Here is an 18879-nt window from a genome sequence, read left to right on the forward strand (position 1 = left end):
CATAACCCATAATTGCATCCAACAACATCTATACTAGACTGAAACACATTTATACTCGATGATCTCTTGCCTTAGAATTTAAAACCTAACTTTAGCTTATCTTTCAGCCACATTTACCACCCTAACAAAAATATGATCCTTAATTGTGCCCAAATATATTTTCTAAAGATTTACATATTTGAAAATAATTATACAGTTAACCATTCCAGCACAGTTGGAAAACAATTGTTTACTAGATTTTTAAATTAAACTTTAAGGGTTAATCAGAATATAAAGAGAATTAGAAGGCAAAGGAAATCTAGAAAAATATTTGCCACCAAAATGATAAAGGAATAATAGTATTAATATATAAAAAGCTCATATAAGTTAACAAGAAAAATACTAATACTCTAATAAAATAATACCCAAAGACATGCACAATTTACAGAAGTTGTTAAATATTTACTTAGCATGAAAAAATATTATATCCATTAGTAATCAAAGAAAGGCAAGGAAGGCCCCTTTTGTAGAAAGATTCCTTCCTGCCTGTAATCCCAGCACTTTGGGAGGCTGAGATGGGCAGATTACCTGGGGTCGGGAGTTCAAGACCAGCCTGGCCAACATGGTGAAATCCTGTCTCTATTAAAAATACCAAACATTAGCTGGGTGTAGTGGTGAGCACCTGAGCAATCCCAGTTACTCTGGAGGCTGAGACAGGAGAATCGCTTAAACCTGGGAGGCGGAGACTGAAGTGAGCCGAGATCTCACCATTGCACTCCAGCCTGGGCAACAAGAGCGAAAACTCTGTCTCAAAAAATAATAATAATAATAATCCTTCCTGAGTGTAATCTTCATGGTTGGTCTCTAAATACTGTATTTTTCTAAAAGAAACTTTACTAACTACCAAAATCTTGAGTTTAATAATAAACCCAAACTTGTAGAGATCCCTGTCACATTTTTAAGTCATTTTCCAGGGCAAATAATATCCTCACCACAGACTTGAGCAAAGCAAATTAAACCTGTAGGAAAAAAATAAATAAAATGGATGATTCTTCTACCTTCAGGAAGAATCAGATGTCTGCAAGAAAATACTGTGATAACAGACTTCGTTTCTGAAATCTTTAACAACTTAAGAGTGGTTCTAGAAAACAGAGGGGCAATTGAAAAATGAGATTTTCTCAGGGGCTAAAGGATGCTAAACAGTATGATTCGTGTGAGCATGAGATAAACAGTTTGTGGCTATGCATCTTTTGGTCTGCCAAGCCAGAATTCGAAGCTAGTGGGCTCAAAGCTGGTGTCAGTTACTTGTAATGTGATAGCTAGATGTCAGTTAAAGTGATCATTCATAAGATAATTTCTATATGAGTAAATTATATACTTTTATGACTATTCTAAGTAGTATTAATATTTTATTCTTCCATATGCAAATATTCGCATTCCTAACACATTTGTTAAAGGGCCTACTAAAGTCTCCTTAGAATAGAAATCAATACAAATACACCTTCCTCAGACATCACAGAAAGGTGTTTAGGGACCGACACTCCAAAATGAAAACAGGGGTCTTTTCCTCCTACAGAGCACACACCTTCAAGAAGCACCCACTTGAATCAGCAGAGGAAGGACACACCTGGCCCCCCGCTGGCTCAGTCGTGAGCATAAATAAATGCCAGAGGATGCAGCCAGAGCACTCGCACTTCTGAACCTAACAGAAGGCAGTCTCCCCACACGGAGACCTTCAGGGCAGCCTCGCGCTGGAACAGTGGTAGCTCTGATTTCTTCTGAATGTCAAATGAAAACAAACTTTTGCAAGCAACCAAAATCACCCACCCATTTTTAGTCAGCCTCATTGTAACCCATACCCTTACACTGGGCGTGAGTCAATTCTGACAGTTCTTAGAATTGTGTCACTGGGATTCAGACTTTGCCTGACATGCTGCAGCATTGTTCTTGGTGACTCATATTCCACAGTTCAAAGACAAAAGAATTCTACAGATAGGCTCACACTTTCCTTCATCCTTTCTATTAAGTAAATCGAACGCCCTGACAGCACACCTATCTATAGATGTCAATTTACATTTACAGGCATCTAAATCAAAGGCTTGCCTAGGCAAGTGTTTGGCAAACAAGATCTAAAAAGTGACCTCGGTTTCTTAAATGATTGCCACGGGTGTCATATTCTACAGAAACACATTATCAAAGCAGTGGAGGGGTGGGGCGAAGAAATGGGGAAAGAATCAGATACTACACAAAATAAATGGTTTTCCTTTTATTTTCATTGACACTCTTATCTCATTCAATTCAGAATTCATCCAAACAACCACTTCAATTTATACACTATGAAGTGTACACTGTCTCATTCCCTAATCCCAGGAGGATTTTAATATTTTAGCTGAGTGAGGAGATTTAATAACAGAGATTCTGAAAAAGGATTCTGTATTTTCCACAGAGGCCCCAGCTATTTTGCTGGTGAAGAGAGTTGGACCATTAAGTGACAGGAGCTGTGGGAGCTGAGTGGGTGCCAAGCAGCAAGTCATCTCTGTCAGGTTCAGAGCTCTCACTTCTGAAATGGACATTCGTTGAAACGATGACAAGGAAGAAAGAAGGCAAACTGAGCAGACAGGACAGTAAGGGTTCCAAAGCACCACGGCAGATGAGTATATACCAGATGGGTCCCAGGCCAGAAGAAATGCTCCCAAGATACCAAAAACGTAAAGTAGAAGATACTTTTAAGTTGGGGATAAAAGGTATCAACTCTCACCTCTTTTTGCCTCACTCAGTATTTTGCTTTTTTTTTTTCTCTCTCTCTCTCTCTTTTTTTTTTTTTTTTGACAGAGTCTTGCTTTGTCGCTCAGGTTAGAGTGCAGTGGCGCGATCTTGGCTCACTGCAACCTCTGCCTCCCAGATTCAAGCGATTATCCTGCCTCAGTCTCCCGAGTAGCTGGGATTACAGGTGTGTGCCACCACGCCCGGCTAATTTTTTGTATATTTAGTAGAAACAGGGTTTCACTGTGTTAGCCAGGATGGTCTCAATCTCCTGACCTCGTGATCCACCCGCCTCGGCTCACTCAGTTTTAATCACTCTCCTAACTGAATTCCTGGTGGTGTTGGAGCCTCTAAAGAAATCATTTCAGCCTCGTATTCCCAATAGCCTTTGTGTCTTCTGGCATCATGGGCACAGAGTCAGAATTTCAGTAAAGACAGCATTTATACCATATATAAAAATTGCTACAGAAGGCAGCATAACCACACATTCATTTCAGAAGCTGTTTAAATGGCTGAGTGCTATAAATGAGGTTGGACTGTGCACAAATATGTGAGTAAAACAGAACAAGAAAGTCCTAAATCCATATATGAATAGTTGTTTCATTCTCGTAGAAGGTTTAAGATAAACTAAAATATTACAATCTTGAGATATGACAGCCTATATTTCTGTTCTTCATCAGAGTATTGGTGAAATTCATGTTCCATTCATTGTAAAAATTTTATTAATTATTAACTATACTAGATATAAATTTCTAAAACATAGAGAATGCTTTTGAGTAACCACGGAATATAGTAAGAATGGGAGAAATTGGGAGGATTTTATTTATCCAATTATATCAAATGAGTTTGTGATAAGACCTATAAAAGCCTACATTAGCTTTGAAATTATGAAGACCTTTATTTAACTCTCTGAATAGCCACTAACTAGATCTATGCTCCTGATCAAATTAGTTAACATATGACTCCATTTTTAATCTTTAAAGGATTAAGATAGTTTTACTTTTGCTCTTTAAAATTATTGAGAAAGTAAATACAGTAAAAATGGAAAAATACTTTGATAGATAGAACATATCATATGGCTGAGATAAAATTGTGTGCCCGACCCACATAAATCTGACTTTAGCATATTATTGGTGACACAATTAATATTGACCAGCAACATTACAACATCCTGCTAAGTTGGAACCCACCTAGTATCATGATGAGCCTACTGAACCAATGTCAAAGTCTTACTAGAGTACATTATCATTCTTAGGAGTCATTCAGGAAAAAAACAGCACCACTCAGTCCTTCCGCTGAACAAAAACAAAAACAAAAAATCATTTTAGGAAGACAATTCAGACTGGGCACCGTGGCTTACGCCTGTAATCCCAGCACTTTGGAAGGTCGAGGTGGGTGGATCACCTGAGGTCAGGAGTTCAAGACCAGCCTGGCCAACCTGGTGAAACCTCATCTCTATTAAAAATGCAAAAATTAGCCAGGCGTGGTGGTGTGTGCCTATAATTCCAGATACTTGGGAGACTGAGGTAGGAGAATTGTTTGAATCCAGGAGGCAGAGGTTGCAGTGAGCTGAGATCGTACCACTGCACTCTAGCCTGGGCAACAGAGCAAGACTCCGTCTCAAAAAAGAAAGAAAGAAAAAAGAAAGACGATATTTCAAGTGTATCACAGAATTGTGTAGTGAATATGTTACAAAAACAAAATAACCAAAAGACCATAGACAGAAAATAGAATTATAAGTTAATTAATAGTTTAAACACATGAAATAATTGGTGTTAGACTATTTTTTACTTACCAAAATGGCAATTTCACATAATTCAACCTAGTAAAATATATACATACGAATGCAGAAGTCATCTTAGGAAAAAAATAATAATAATGTGAATTATATTGATATTTATTAAGCTCTTATTATGGTACCAAGTTAAATGTTTTGTTTCAATAAATTCTCACAACAAACTTATGAGGCAGATACTATTATTCATCTATTTCTATATGAAGAAAATGAAGCAAGGAGAACTGACATTCTAATGCAGTCTGTCCTAACCCTTACCTGACCCTGCTGGTTGAAAAGAATAGTGGATGGCATGAGCATATGGAAAGATGAATGGTGACAACTCCAGGAAGATGAGAGGCCAAGAGGGAGAGAGTTGAAGCATTTACACATCACTGTATAGGGGAAAGGTAACCTGCATAGCCCACTGAGCAGAATATTCTTCAAGGTTAGACAGACATATCAGGTTACCACAGCTAAAGGTCTTTCACTATTAAAATAATTGAAGCGACTCTCCTTGTTCTAATTCCAGATTTAGAAGCAAACACCTGATCATAATTGCACTCCCATGTAGACTTTTCGGTTTAGCTAAATCAAACATTTAATTTTCATGGCATTATCAGTGGAGAAATGGATGCTGTATCAGTCTCCAGGGGGTCTTGGTTACTCCATACATGCCATTAAATCAAGCCTCAAACCTCACAGCTGAGAAGCAGATGTGAAACACAACTAATAGCACCAAGGAATTATCCTACCATGAGCACATGTCCAAGTGACCAGGTTGCCCCACTAGGCAAGAGTATAAAAGCCTTCAAATTTGACAACAATAAACTGGTTTAAAAGGACTATCTCCTGTAAATAATTCATTCGAGTCTATGTTTATAAGAAAGAAACTTGTCCACACAAAATAATATATTTGTTGAGTTTAGTGGTAATTTTCATTACCTTTCTAGAGCTTCGTGGATAATCGGATCCAAAGTCACCCTAAAAAAGTAAAGAAACAAACATTTAGCAAACATGAAAGAATTCCAAATATTTACCATGACAGTGATTTACACATGCACATTATTAATTGACTTATATACATAGTAAGTGCCTTAAAGGGGGAGAACACAAAGTAAAATAGAGGAAATAAAATGAATTCTACTTAAAAAAAGAGACATCTGCAGGAAATGCTTAGATAACTACAAAATAAAGAAAAGCAGGGACACCAAATCAATAGCATCAATAGTTTGAAGAGAATTTTTAAAAATGAAATTGTGCCAGATACATTAAAATAGTATGATCTTGAACTTGAAATGAATATGCCAATGAGATGCAACTGTAACAGTAGTAATAAAGATAATTTAAACATTTTTTCCTCTGCATGAAAATGCTGGCATCAGAAAACATTTTCCCATGTAACTTTCTTGCACAGCTATTATGAGAAATCCATTTTCTCCCAAACTTCATTACTGTAAATATTGTTTACCAAGGGTCAGAATAGCAAGACATGTAAAAGCCAAAAGTCTGATTATGCAAGAGATGATATGGTTCCTATAATATTATTATCTCAAAATAGAAAACTAAGGATCTACTCTGACTACAGGAACTCCAAGATGAAGGTTAAGTCTGACTTTCTGTTTTTACAAAATGCTAACTTTATTCCATCAGGGAAGAAATGCCTTTAGCTCATTTCCTATCAGAATATAGTAATATGTGCAATATGCAAATTATTCCAACTGGTACTGAAGTTTAAATATGTAGAATGTAAAGAAAGGAACATTCTACTTTGTAGTTAACTCTAACTACACTTGTGTACAGTTCATTCGACTCCATCAAAGGCTATTCAAATTGACACCACAAAAATTATTTCATCTTGTCAGCTTTAAAAAACCCACTATCAAGTCATACAGAATTGAATCTGCAATTTCATGTTTCTATTTGAGCTTCCAATAAAGAAAAAAATAGAAGGAAATTAACATTTCTAAAACCTTAACTTTATTCCTGGTATCTCAGCTACATTTTCTTATTCAATCTTCACAACTTCTAAAACAGTAAGTGTAATAGCCTTGTATAATCATAAAAGCAATGCACATTCATTACAGAAAATGTGCCAAGTACAGAAAATGAAAATCAATCATAGTCCTACCATTAGAGGAAAGTTAATATTTTGTGCTGTTCTCTTTCAATTCACAGTTTCACATATACAGTGTTTTAAACAAGATTGAAATTATTCCATATATACAGTATATCTTGCCTTTTCCCCTTAAAATCATATCATTTTTCCATATCATAGTCTCAATATGTGGTTTTGATAGTTGCATCCTAATCTACCTATTTATATGACAAAATTTTTTCAAATACTTTCTAGTATTTATGATATACATTTCTGTCTAGCACATCTAACATTGTAATAATCTCCTTGCACAAAAATCTTGACTTTATATCTGCTGCTTTCCTTAAGAGAAATTCACCAAAATGATATTGTTGAAGAAAAGGAACAAACTTTTTTCATGGCACTTGCCTATCATGTGCCTACCAAAAAGGCAAAATCTATAGATTGCCCATCAAAAGAACAATTCACAGTGCAGGAAAGTGCCCATTTCTCTAAACATTCACAGATATATCTTAGTATTTTCATAAAATGCTTTTTTATTTAACATAGTGAAACGGCATGTACTTTTTATTGGAGTTACTTTTTCTTGCTATTACAATGAAGCAATTTTTACAATCCATTGCAGTTCTTCCCCTTTATGCATTTGACTGTCTTTACTTAGAAGGTTTGTGGTTTTCTATTGATTTATAAGAGCTCTTTAGACAATAAGGATATTAATCATTTGTGTATGATAAATATATAAATATTTTCATTTGCTTTCCCAGTACATTATTTGCATTTAGGTTTGGTTTATAATGGTTTTGATGCACATAAGTTTAAATTTTATGTAATGAAACGTATCAATCATTTACTTTGGGATGTCTGCTCTGGGCGTCTATGCTTAGAAAGTTCTTCCTCTGTCCAATATCAATTAAATAGCTACTTATGTTTTCTTTTGTTTGTCCTCCCAGTCCCTATCACTACCTTTTACCCTTGGCTTTTTTTTTTTAACCCATGTGGACTTTATCATAGGTATAATGTGAGATGAGTACTTACTACAATTTTTGACCACCACCTCTCACAGACTTTCCCAAGCACCACTGGTGAAATCACTTATTCCTTCCTGGTTCATCAGTGCAAAATTTGCTTTGAGGCACACCTGAGCTCTGATGTCAGTTTGGACACCTGGGCAAGTCTAGCTTGTCAACGTCTATCTTGCAGCCTTGTTGTAAGGATTAAACCAGATAATGTACAGAAATCCCTTACTTCAGTGTCTAGCACAGCATAAGTGCTTGATTAGGCCAACTAGACACTAGATTCAGGGCTGTTCATTTCTCTTCCTCTGATCCATCTGTCAAGTACTTGTGCTCACAGCATAAACTTTATAGAGCACACAACATTTGGTCAGAAAAGACACTTTGAACTTCTTTTTCAAAAAATGTTCTTGGCTATTTCTACCTGTTTGTTCTTTACACAGGCCCAACTCACTTTTCATTACAGTTATTCTTCAGATGGTCTTTTCTTGCAATTCTCTCTCTCATTTTCTTTTTTGCACGTCTTATTACATAGGCCAGAATTTCCAAAACAATGTTTAAAAGTAATGGTAAGCACAGATATTCTAGTCTTTTAACTGATTACAATAGCAAAGCTTCTAGAGGCTCATAATTGAGTTTGATGTTGACTATGGACTTAAGGCAGGTAGTCTTTATAACATCGTGGAAGCATCCTTATTTTATGATACTAATTTTTTTTTTATCTCCTTCCCACAGAGGAAACTGATTTTTAAAGCAGTAATATGAGCTGCCCAAAGTCATGCAGCCAGTACAGGGTGGGCCTGAACGCACACCCAAGTCGTCTGGTTCCAGTGTCTTTCTATTTACCATTGTAACCATGCCACCATCCTATAATGTAGTCAGTCTCCAACCCAGTAATATGCTTTGTCCAAAATTTATATATAGCCAAAAAAATTGTTGTTTAGACCTTATAAAACATCTTCTTATAAAAGTAAAGCAACAAAAGATGGCTAGTTTATTAGCTCACCTAAAGAAATGTAGGTCACCCATTATTATCTGTAGAAATACTTTAATATTCATCAGTATTTCTATGGGAAAGCAAATTAGTAGGAGACACCAGAGACACAGATGGGATTTCTCCTCAGTCATCCTCCAAGCAGAGAGAATAAAAAAACTCTCAAAGCTTTGGCCACTGGAGGTACAAACACTGAGGCAGAAAAGTGTAGGACTTTGAAGCAAAACAGAAACTCTTGGAGGAAAAGGATTGAGTCAGCAGGTAAGAAGGAGATGGTGGTAAACAGCAAAGTAGAAGGAGAAAACCAGAGTGAAACGTTTCTGTGGCACCCCGTGGCCTTCCCCTTCTTCCTCATACACCCATTAGGATTGAAGCTATCTGTCAGAGCAAATGCCAAATATAAATAAGATTTGGCCCATCCGCTTTCGTTTTCATGACCACCAGTCCAAACTCTTCTCCAAATTTTTCTCCTCTACAGCTCACCACATTATGGAAAGGCAAGTTTTGCTCCTATTCACCTGAACCTAAATAAATACATGTCTTTCTGTGCTACTCTAGGACAATTTAGCAACTGTTGAAAAATTGACAGGAAATTAAAACTAGAAATAAGAAAAAAAATGTCCAGTATTAAAAAGCTTCATAATCAAAGTTGACCCTATAATGATTCCTAGAAGAAAATTACCCAGGCCACCCTCTTTCTCTAGGTTAGTTCTACCCTCTTCTGGAAGAGCTCCTTCATCCCCCAGGCTTTCTCCCATCTCCCTAACAGGAACCTCAGATCCTGCCCCTCCCAAACCTCTCTGTACCCCCAAAACATATAGATCTTACCCTCTTTTCCTTCCCCATGCCCAGGCCCACTCCCAAAGAATCTTGAGTGTACTTTGCTAAGACCTCATCTGATAATCAAGTCTTGAAAAACATACCCACACCCACCTTTTCTGGTAACCAGCTGCACACCAAGACCCTCTTCCTCCCTAACTCTGCCCCCAATCTAAGTTCCTCTTCCCAGATCTCATTCTGCCAAGCAGGTCAAAATCATATGCTATGAGGTAAATGATGTGCTTAAGTAGAATCTGAATATACAGAATTAAAACAATTATAATTAAATTTAGTGAAATACAATTTAAATAGAAAATATCTCTTTTGCTTTGCTCTTCTCATAGGCCAGGCCATGTATTCAGGTTCCACAGAAAAACAAAAATGCTTGGTTCTTGACTCCTGTCTTGACATTAGTAAAAATGGAAATCTCAATCATGTGCCTAGAGTTCTCACATTTTATCTTCTTTGGCTCACAATCCTGTAGAACCTCAGGGGAGATGTTATTATTTTTATTTGATAAAAGATGAAACTGATGAGCAAAGAAATGAGTGAATTGCCTGGAGTTACACAGTCAGTAATGGAAGCTACAGAACCTGAACTCAGGACTTCTGTTGTCAAATGTCAAGTTCTTCCTGTTTGCTGAAACTGATGCCCACAGTCTCCAGAACCATTAGTTACCAAACATTTACTATTTCCACTAGAGCTACAGAAGCAATCATGGTTCATTTCTCAGCAATTGCTCTCCAATAAGACTATTCTGAAGTCCACAGTAATTACTTTGAGATTGTCTTACACAGTTCTTGTTTCTTCCTTGACTGAATAATCTCCTCTGGTAACAAGCCAGGATATATGGGCCAAATCATGCCTGCATTTATAAAGCCAGCAATAGAAACTATAATATTACTACAAATGCTAAATTTAAAAGATTGAACATTATTTACAATAACTACATACCATCTTATAAATGATTTCTTTTAAATAATGACCCTGTTTCCAAGATCTTGCATTGGTGACTTTCCATATCTGACATATTTCTTATTTCACATTTCCAGCTAGTCAATGTGTATGATAATAAAGAATTATTCTATCCATGATTCAAAATTCATCTCCATCAAAGGTGTTTATTATATTTGTGTGAAAATCAAGTTTAGTTATATTAGTACCATCCATCTAAAATAACTGCAGTTAATCCTTGTATCTGCCAGGTACTGTTCTAAAGAGTTTACAAACATTATCTTATTTAATCCTCACCTAACAACCCTATGAGGCAGGTACTTTTATTACCTCCATTTTACATAAAAGGAAACTGAGGCACAAAGAGAATAAGTAACTTGCCCAAAGTTACACAGTAAATAAGTAACAGAGCCTATATCTGAACCCAGGTTGAGTGACTCCAGAGTCCAGAGAGTTTGAATAACTTGTAGTTTCCAGAGGCTCATTTGATACCAAGGATGAGGCATGAATTTAAATGTTTTTATATTGACCACTAGAATCGAAGTGTGACATTTTGACAACCCACTTAAGAAACCATTTGTTGTGTTATTGCTTTTTGTTCTTCCTTGAAGTGGCTTTTTTGTATTTAACAATGACGCTAATTACCAAGACCACTTATTCTTTTAAAGTGGTGATTTTTTTAATGAATAAAAAGAAAATGGATACCTTCTCTAATAACAAGTAAAACAGCTTTTTGGAGCTACTGGGCATTTAATGTACGCCCAGCATAAGTCATATTTGATCATTTAAACATGAGGTAGGAATTAGTACTGTTCTCATTTTATAGATGAAGAATCTGACACTTACAGAGATTAATTAAATTGCCCAAAGTTACGCAGCTTATACACATGGCAAAGACATGCATGGCAAAGACAGCATTCAAACCCAAGTCTGTCTTCAGAGCCATGCTCCTAGCTGTTCTGTGACCTGCCTGCAATCTGCTTTACTGAAATAACACTGGTTAAATTAGAGAAAAGAAATTTGGGCAAATATTTCTCCACTGCAAGCAATGCAAGGCAACGCAACGCAATGTGTTCACTTAAACCTACAAATGTACCTGCCAAGATGTTGAAGAGAAGTGCCTAGTGGAACGCAGCATTCTAAAAAGGACCTTTGAGAGAGAGCGGTGCTAGAACAGTACTATTTATCTCACTCATTTACATAACTAAAATTCTAGATTGTTTTGTCCTGAATTTGACATTTTATTTTTATTTCCTTAAAGAAATAAATCTACTACAGAGCTCAGAAAGTACAAATCGCCAAATATATCATTTCAGACACACTTGAATAAATAAACTGAGATGATTCCCATTTATAATATTTTTGCATTAGAGAGCAGTGAAACAATTTGTCACTATCACACCAACATTCCAGACTCTCCTGGGGTCAGTGTAACTCATGGTGGGTTTGAGGAGCATAATATCAACCAACCAATTTGTTGAGAAAAGTCATCATTCACTTGTTGAACTCAGACCAACTAATACAGTTAGAATGAACTACTAGCAAATTTCAAGTAGCACATTTCTTGTTAGCAATTTTTATCTAGTTAAGAAATATTTCTAACATCATCTATGTTTTTTTCAAGATGATATTCAAGCAATATAATGAGGCTCTGTAAAGAACGAAGACAAATACTACCACTGTGGATCCAGGAACAGGTTTGATCCAATTACTCAGCTGATAATATGGTAGCAACTTAAATCCTAAATTTTACCACAGTCAGATGGGAGATGTTTGAACCCTGGTCTGTAATAACAATGCAAGATCAAAGTCAATGCAAGCAAATTGGTGCTGAGGCTTACTTAATCTAGTAGTAATCACACAGTGGTGAAGAGTGCAAGATTTAGAACAGGCAAACCTGAAATATCATCTCAATTTCCTAATTTATGATGGAATAATGATTATGCTGCTACCTAAAGGGTTGTTAGGATGAAATGAGTTGATGGATGCAGAATGGGTAAATGCTGTTGTAAATGTTAATAAATATTAGCTGTTGTAGATGTTATCAATTTAACTCTCCAATTTCACAGACATGTTTGGAAAGCCAGTAAGTTGGTTTGGAAAGCCAGTAAGTTTGTAGATTAACTAAACCTATAAAAAAATAGGCCTAAGGCTTTTTTTTTTTTTTTTTTTTTTTTGAGATGGAGTCTTGCTCTGTTGCCCAGGCTGGAGTGCAGCAGCATGATCTCGGCTCACTGCAACCTCCACCTCCCAGGTACAAGTGATTCTCCTGCCTCAGCCTCCTAAGTATCTGGGATTACACGCATGTCACTATACCAAGCTAGTTTTTGTATTTTTAGTAGCGATGGATTTCATCATGTTGGTCAGTCTAGTCTTAGGCTCCTGACCTCCTGATTCACCTGCCTCAGCCTCCCAAAGTGCTGGGATTATAGGAGTGAGCCACTGTGCTGTGCTCTGCTGCCTGGGGCTTTAAAGTCACTTCTAAGAGAGAAACTGAGGGCAGGAGCTACTGCTGTCTTGTTTACTACTGTATCTCTTGTACCTGACATAGCATCTGATAAATACATGCTCATTAAACACATGCCGAATCATTATATGAATGAATATATTAAAAGATCATCTTAGTGAAATGCATACTAGAATTCTGGCGGGGAGAAAATGGGCTTTTAAAATGAGAGAGAGGAGAGAGCACAGATCTGAAGTTGAGTGAATCCTATCAGGTTATTTTTCACATGGGACCAACAGAACCCAGTCAGATCCTTTAGGTTAGATTCTACAAAATCCCTGATCTATATGTAGTGCCAAATGCTGCATACTGACCAAAGAATGCAATGCTAGTGTTTACGTGCTCAAGTGAATTCAGTTATTTAAACTCCTCAAAAGAATTTCCCCTAACCACCGCAGCCCATATAGAACTTAAGGGGGCTTATTACAGAAACTATTCATTTGGCTTTAATACAACAGAGAAGCCACCATTTTAAGGACTCTGTACTTGTGACAGTAAATATGTATTGGGTCTTCCCCCAGAAGGTAGGATTTAGATTCTCCCCATATTCCATCCCTTCCAGATTCAGGCATGATCTTGACTTTTACAGGAAATATGAAGAGGAATAAGGTACGATCTTTACTCTGGAGGCACTTACTATCTTAGAAAGAGCATAAAGCAGGTACAAAAATAACTGTAATGCAAAGCCAACCGTAGCAAGTGCCACGGAGATGTACAAAGAAAGGGATCCAAAAAGGAATCAGATAAATCTATTTTAAGCAATTAAGCTTTTTTGACAGTGAGGGCACTATCAAACACATGATACCGCAAAGATGAGTTGGAGTTCAAATGGGCAAGGACACAGCAGGTTGAGAAGACAGCAAGGGGAAAGGTCAGGTAGGAAAACATAGGGTGATTAAGTAACCTGGGACCACTTTGACATTTTGCTGGTTTATAGGGCCAAAAAGAGAAAATATTTATAATAAAAGCCACCTGAAAATAAGGAACATAGGACAAAAATGTATTAAGACGATATCATAGGTTGTTGAGCAGAACGTGACAATGACTAAGATTGTTCATTAGAGAAATTTACCTGGCAAGGATATTAAATGGACTGGAGAGGGAAGGAGTTGAAGGACCTGAGCAGTAAGGAATTAACCTTGCCCAAAGAGAGGTCTGGTCTTCACTCTTGGCACCCAGGCAGTAATCTCTAAGCCCTTGGGATATCCTGCCTGAAAAGAGTGCCTTTGTTCTCCTTGGGGCTTTCGGCCACCTCTCAGAGTCTATGCAAACAATGTGATTTATGTACGGTAGGATGCCTGTGGCTACACGGTATCAGGAGCAATCAACAGTATCTCTGTGAACAAACATGCCTGTGTGACTGAGCCTCAGTCACATAACTCTGTATGTTCTCACTTAGGAGTGGGAGCTAAACACTGAGTACACATAGATACAAAGAAGGGAACAGACACTGAGGCCTGCTTAAAGGTAGAGGGAGGGAGAAGAGTAAGGATGGAAAAAGTACCTTTTGAATGCTATGCTTGTTACTTGGAGGGTGAAATAATCTGTACACCAAACCTCCATGATACAATTTACCTATGTAACAAACTTGCACATGTACCCCTGAACCTAAATTAAAAGTAAAAAAAAAAAAATAAATAAATAAATAAATAAATAGTACTCACCACTGCAATCAAAGTTAATGGGGATGTATGTAATATATTTAATACAGTCAATAAAATCAAAGTACTTTTTAAGAACTCTGCACACCAAGGCTTGGGTGTACTTTCCAGGTTGGCACTACCCATGTATGTCGTCACACACTGTTGCTGGGAGAAGTGGCATCATCCCCACAACTACACTGGGAAAGAACAACTGGAAGCTTGGAGCTCTTCTAGACCCTGATCTGTGTTCCTCAGTGTTCCCTTGCTCGATTTGAATCTGTATTCTTTTGCTCTAATAAACTGGAACTGTGAATATAACAGCTTTCTGAGTGCTAGGAGTCTTTCTAGCAAGTTATTAAACCTGAGGGTGGCCTTGGGAACTCAAAAACTTACAGTTGGTGTCAGAAATGAATATGGTCTTTGGATCTTCCTAACTTTACACCAACTAACACAAGAAACCCTCTGTAACCGTGCATGAGGTTATGGTGGTTTAAAAACAAAAACCAAACGAACAACAACAAAAAAAAACAGTGGTGGAATTGAGGAGGCATGAATGCTAGAACTTTATAGAAAACAAACAAAAATGAGTAGAGATCTGATTAGATACAGGAAACTTAAAGGAGTTTTCCTGAGAGAAAATGATCAATTAAATTGTTAGTAAATGAAAATTGAGAACTAATAAGGAACATCTAGTTTGAGGAGAACAAGGTGAAGTAGGAGAAATGAGTAGCACACGTGACTTCAATTCCTTCTTCCCTAGGTACACACACACCTATATCCCGCTTGAGAGGAGAAGTCTGTTCCTTTACCCTGTGGAATCTTGTCTGGCCAACAGAACACGTACCCACCATGTGCTATAGCCACTTTGAACATAGCCTTTAAGGGGACTGCTTCCTGCCTCTTGGCACCCTGAGCCACCATATGAATAAGTCCAGGCTACTCTACCGAGAGAGGGAGCCACAGGGGAACACCGAGGCACCAGACCTGGGAGTACAGACACCTCGGATGTGCAGAGCAGTGGGGACTTTAGATGGCTGCACACACACAAGACAAGAACCCCACGGAGCCATGAGAGATGATAATGCATTGTTGTTTAAGCCACTATGCTTTGGGATGGTTTGTTATGTGGTAATAGACATCCAAATTGCAAGATAGTAAATATAATTCACCTACATCATTGTCCCTAGCTAATTTCTTTATTTAGAAAGTATGTGATCACCCAAGACAATGGAGGTCAGGAGTCAGAAGAAGAACTAATTAAAATCCACAAATGATGCAAAGAGCTTGACAACATTCTGTTATGTGGCTATAGATTATCAAAATTAAGTTTATTTCCCAAAGTACCTAATTTAGGTGTTGAGGAGCCACTAGGCTAATGGACTCAATTGCATCTCTGATTATACCTGGCTCATCCTCCCCACTTATTTCCTATCTCCATTATTTCCAGCTTATTAATATCTACAATCTCATCCTGTTTGATAAATTGCTGGCAAGCTCATTTCGCTTTGCTTTATTTGCCATGATACTAGAAGGTAACACACATACACACACATCTTTATCTTAGGTTTATTTTGCTGTTCTGAAAGTTTTTCAAAAGAATCCGTGGTTCTTATAAAATTATGATATTTTGATCCTAAAAACTGAGATGAAATATAGATTAAAGTAACACCTAGGACATTAGTACATATTTTTAAAATGCTGAATGAATAAATAAACAGAGCAATGACATTCAAAGCTGTCAACTTTTATATGAGCACTTGTCCCAGGAAAATAAGGGTTCTTATTTTTCTTTATTGAAGAAGAAAAGAAAAAAGAACAAGAAACATCTTCTTTTGGAAGATGGTCCTTTTAGGAGACTGATGAAGCCTCTAGAGCCCTTCTCAGAATAGTGTTTTTAAAGACATAGAACAAAACAGGGCGGGTAAGGAAGACAAACAAATTGAAATACCATTATTTCTCCCTACTTCCATTATCTTGGGTGATTACATACTTTCTAAGTAAAGAAATTAGCTAAAGACAATGACATCATCGAATTATATTTACTGTATTGCAATATCACAGTTTTAAGATATTTAAAAAATAAATTTGTGATAATACATTTGCTTCTTTATTAATATATTATATTGTACAAATAGTAGGCCTAATAAAAACTATGATTTTAAAATAGTTAAGAGCATAAATAATACTTCAAGATATCTTCAACAAAGATAATGAAATATAATAATATTCATAATTACTACAGTGACAAAGTCACAATTCATACTACTGTGGTTTATGCCTGTGTTCATAATTAAAGAAATAGCTAAATTTTCATTTAGGGATTACTAAATTGCATATTTTTTACCATCCAAGGAGACGTTGGAAATTGTACTCACAGCCAGTTGGTTTAAACCTTCTGTATTAAAGCCCTGGACAGGTCTATTGTTAATTACACTGAATTCACAGTTCTTCCAAAACATTGAGCCTTAGTGCCTGAGAGATGCTAGTACCCTGACAAAATTTAAAAGGTAAAAGGAGACACCTGCTTTAAAAGACAGTGTGAATGAGGTTAAGAGGTAGAGTTGGACAGGGTTAATAGGTACAAAGGGCCTGGGGCTATATGCTTATTTGAAGTTTTAGCAGTAATAATACTCAAGTGGAAATACTAGCATGTAGTCAGACTGAGGACCACCTGGGGAGGGAGACCAGGACAGGGACAGAAAGATGTTCAAGAAAACCACAGAGAGGTAAAAGTGGCACCATGAGATTGGAGGAGGGAAATAAAAAACCCTGGAAAAGATATGAAGGAGAAAGAGAACAGAGCCTTGGGATTTGCCAAATTGAGAGAGAGAAGCAAGGGTCTGAAGACAGAGAAAGGCCTGAAAGTAGTGAATGAAAAATAATAAAAGGTTCATTCAGTCCAGGGTCACATCAGAAACGAAACAAGAGAGTCTGAATCAGAGGTGTGGATTAGCTGTGATATCCAATTTAAACATACAACACTAAATTCATTGATATTAAAGGAATTTAACTACAACACGAAATTACATAGCAAATCAAACTGCAATATCTAGAAAGAATTGTACTTATCTTCTATTTAATTCTTCCATTAATATTGACTCAAGATCTATCAAGGGGAAACAAAGACAGGTAAAGGGGGATTACATATCATAACAAATTCTACTTTACGTCATTATCTTCCATCATTAAAAAAAAAAAAAGACATCTGCATTCTGCTGCCAGAAACCTCTATACAGGGAATGAAGGTCATAATGATCAAGGCTAATTAATCCTTGTTGGATAGGCTTGATAGCAAATGGAACCTTGGTATACAGTATAAAAGACTACTAATGTTATGTCAAAGTCTTACATGCATTTTAAATCTGAAAAACATGAAACAAGCCAATTAGCTATGGTATTGTTTAATCTGACTTATTTGACATGAATTAATCTTTTATTTGGTCAAGAGTTTGCCCTCTGATCAGCTATGATCAGTTGGATGAATCTGAACCCCAAACTTCCTACTTTGTTTCTTTAATTAACATATACCTGAATAGTACTTTTTGTATACCAGACCCAATTCCAAGCCCTTTACAAACTTAAATACATTTAATCCTCAAAATAACCCCATAACATCATTAGTGTTATTATCTTCATTATATGAATAAGGAAACTGAGCCCTGGAGAGGTTAATTAACTTGTTTGAGATCATAGAGCTAGTAAATGATCAAACCAGAATTCATGCCCAGGGAGTCTAACTCCAAAGTTCATGCTTTCAAGCAGGACATTCCGTTGCCTACTGCTCAAAGATATCCTGTGACAGAGAAAATGAATGCACAAAATAATATTTGTAATGTATTCTCAACAATAAACCCTTAATTTGCTACATGCCAAGGATTTCATTTTATACTTTGCCTAAATTCAGTACTCCCATCCTCAATTGATAATATCCATTAAGTTACTAATTCCCTTATCTGTAAAACTATCAGGACTATATCAAATGCCATTTATAGGTGAATGTCATTGTTTGATAATCCTACAGCTTGGAATTCAGGGTAATTTGCTCTCATTTTACTTGGAGCTACTCTTTGCTAAAGGTTTTATGATATGACAACATCATGGATTAGAATATCTGCTTTTGATTTTCTTTTTTTTTTTTTTTTTTTTTTTTTTTTTGAGACAGAGTCTCGCTTTATCGCCCAGGCTGAAGTGCAGGGGCTGGATCTCAGCTCACTGCAAGCTCTGCCTTCCGCGTTTACGCCATTCTCCTGCCTCAGCCTCCGAGTAGCTGGGACTACAGGCGCCTGCCACCACGCCCGGCTAGTTTTTTTTTTTTTTTTTTTAGTAGAGACGGGGT

The 18879-nt window shown here is 36.8% G+C and overlaps 1 protein-coding gene across 2 annotated transcripts in view; it reads right to left on the minus strand.

Moving 5' to 3' along the window:
* ANK3 (ankyrin 3) overlaps positions 1-18879 on the minus strand; it is a 707809-nt gene that overhangs the window by 589210 nt on the left and 99720 nt on the right. For both annotated transcript variants that reach the window (XM_030941096.1, XM_010364951.2), the window contains exon 2: positions 5462-5500. In XM_030941096.1, coding sequence (XP_030796956.1) covers positions 5462-5500 — 39 coding nt within the window. The remainder of the gene's footprint in view (positions 1-5461; positions 5501-18879) is intronic.

This window comes from Rhinopithecus roxellana, chromosome 11 (assembly GCF_007565055.1).
Source record: "Rhinopithecus roxellana isolate Shanxi Qingling chromosome 11, ASM756505v1, whole genome shotgun sequence".
NCBI lineage: Eukaryota > Metazoa > Chordata > Mammalia > Primates > Cercopithecidae > Rhinopithecus > Rhinopithecus roxellana.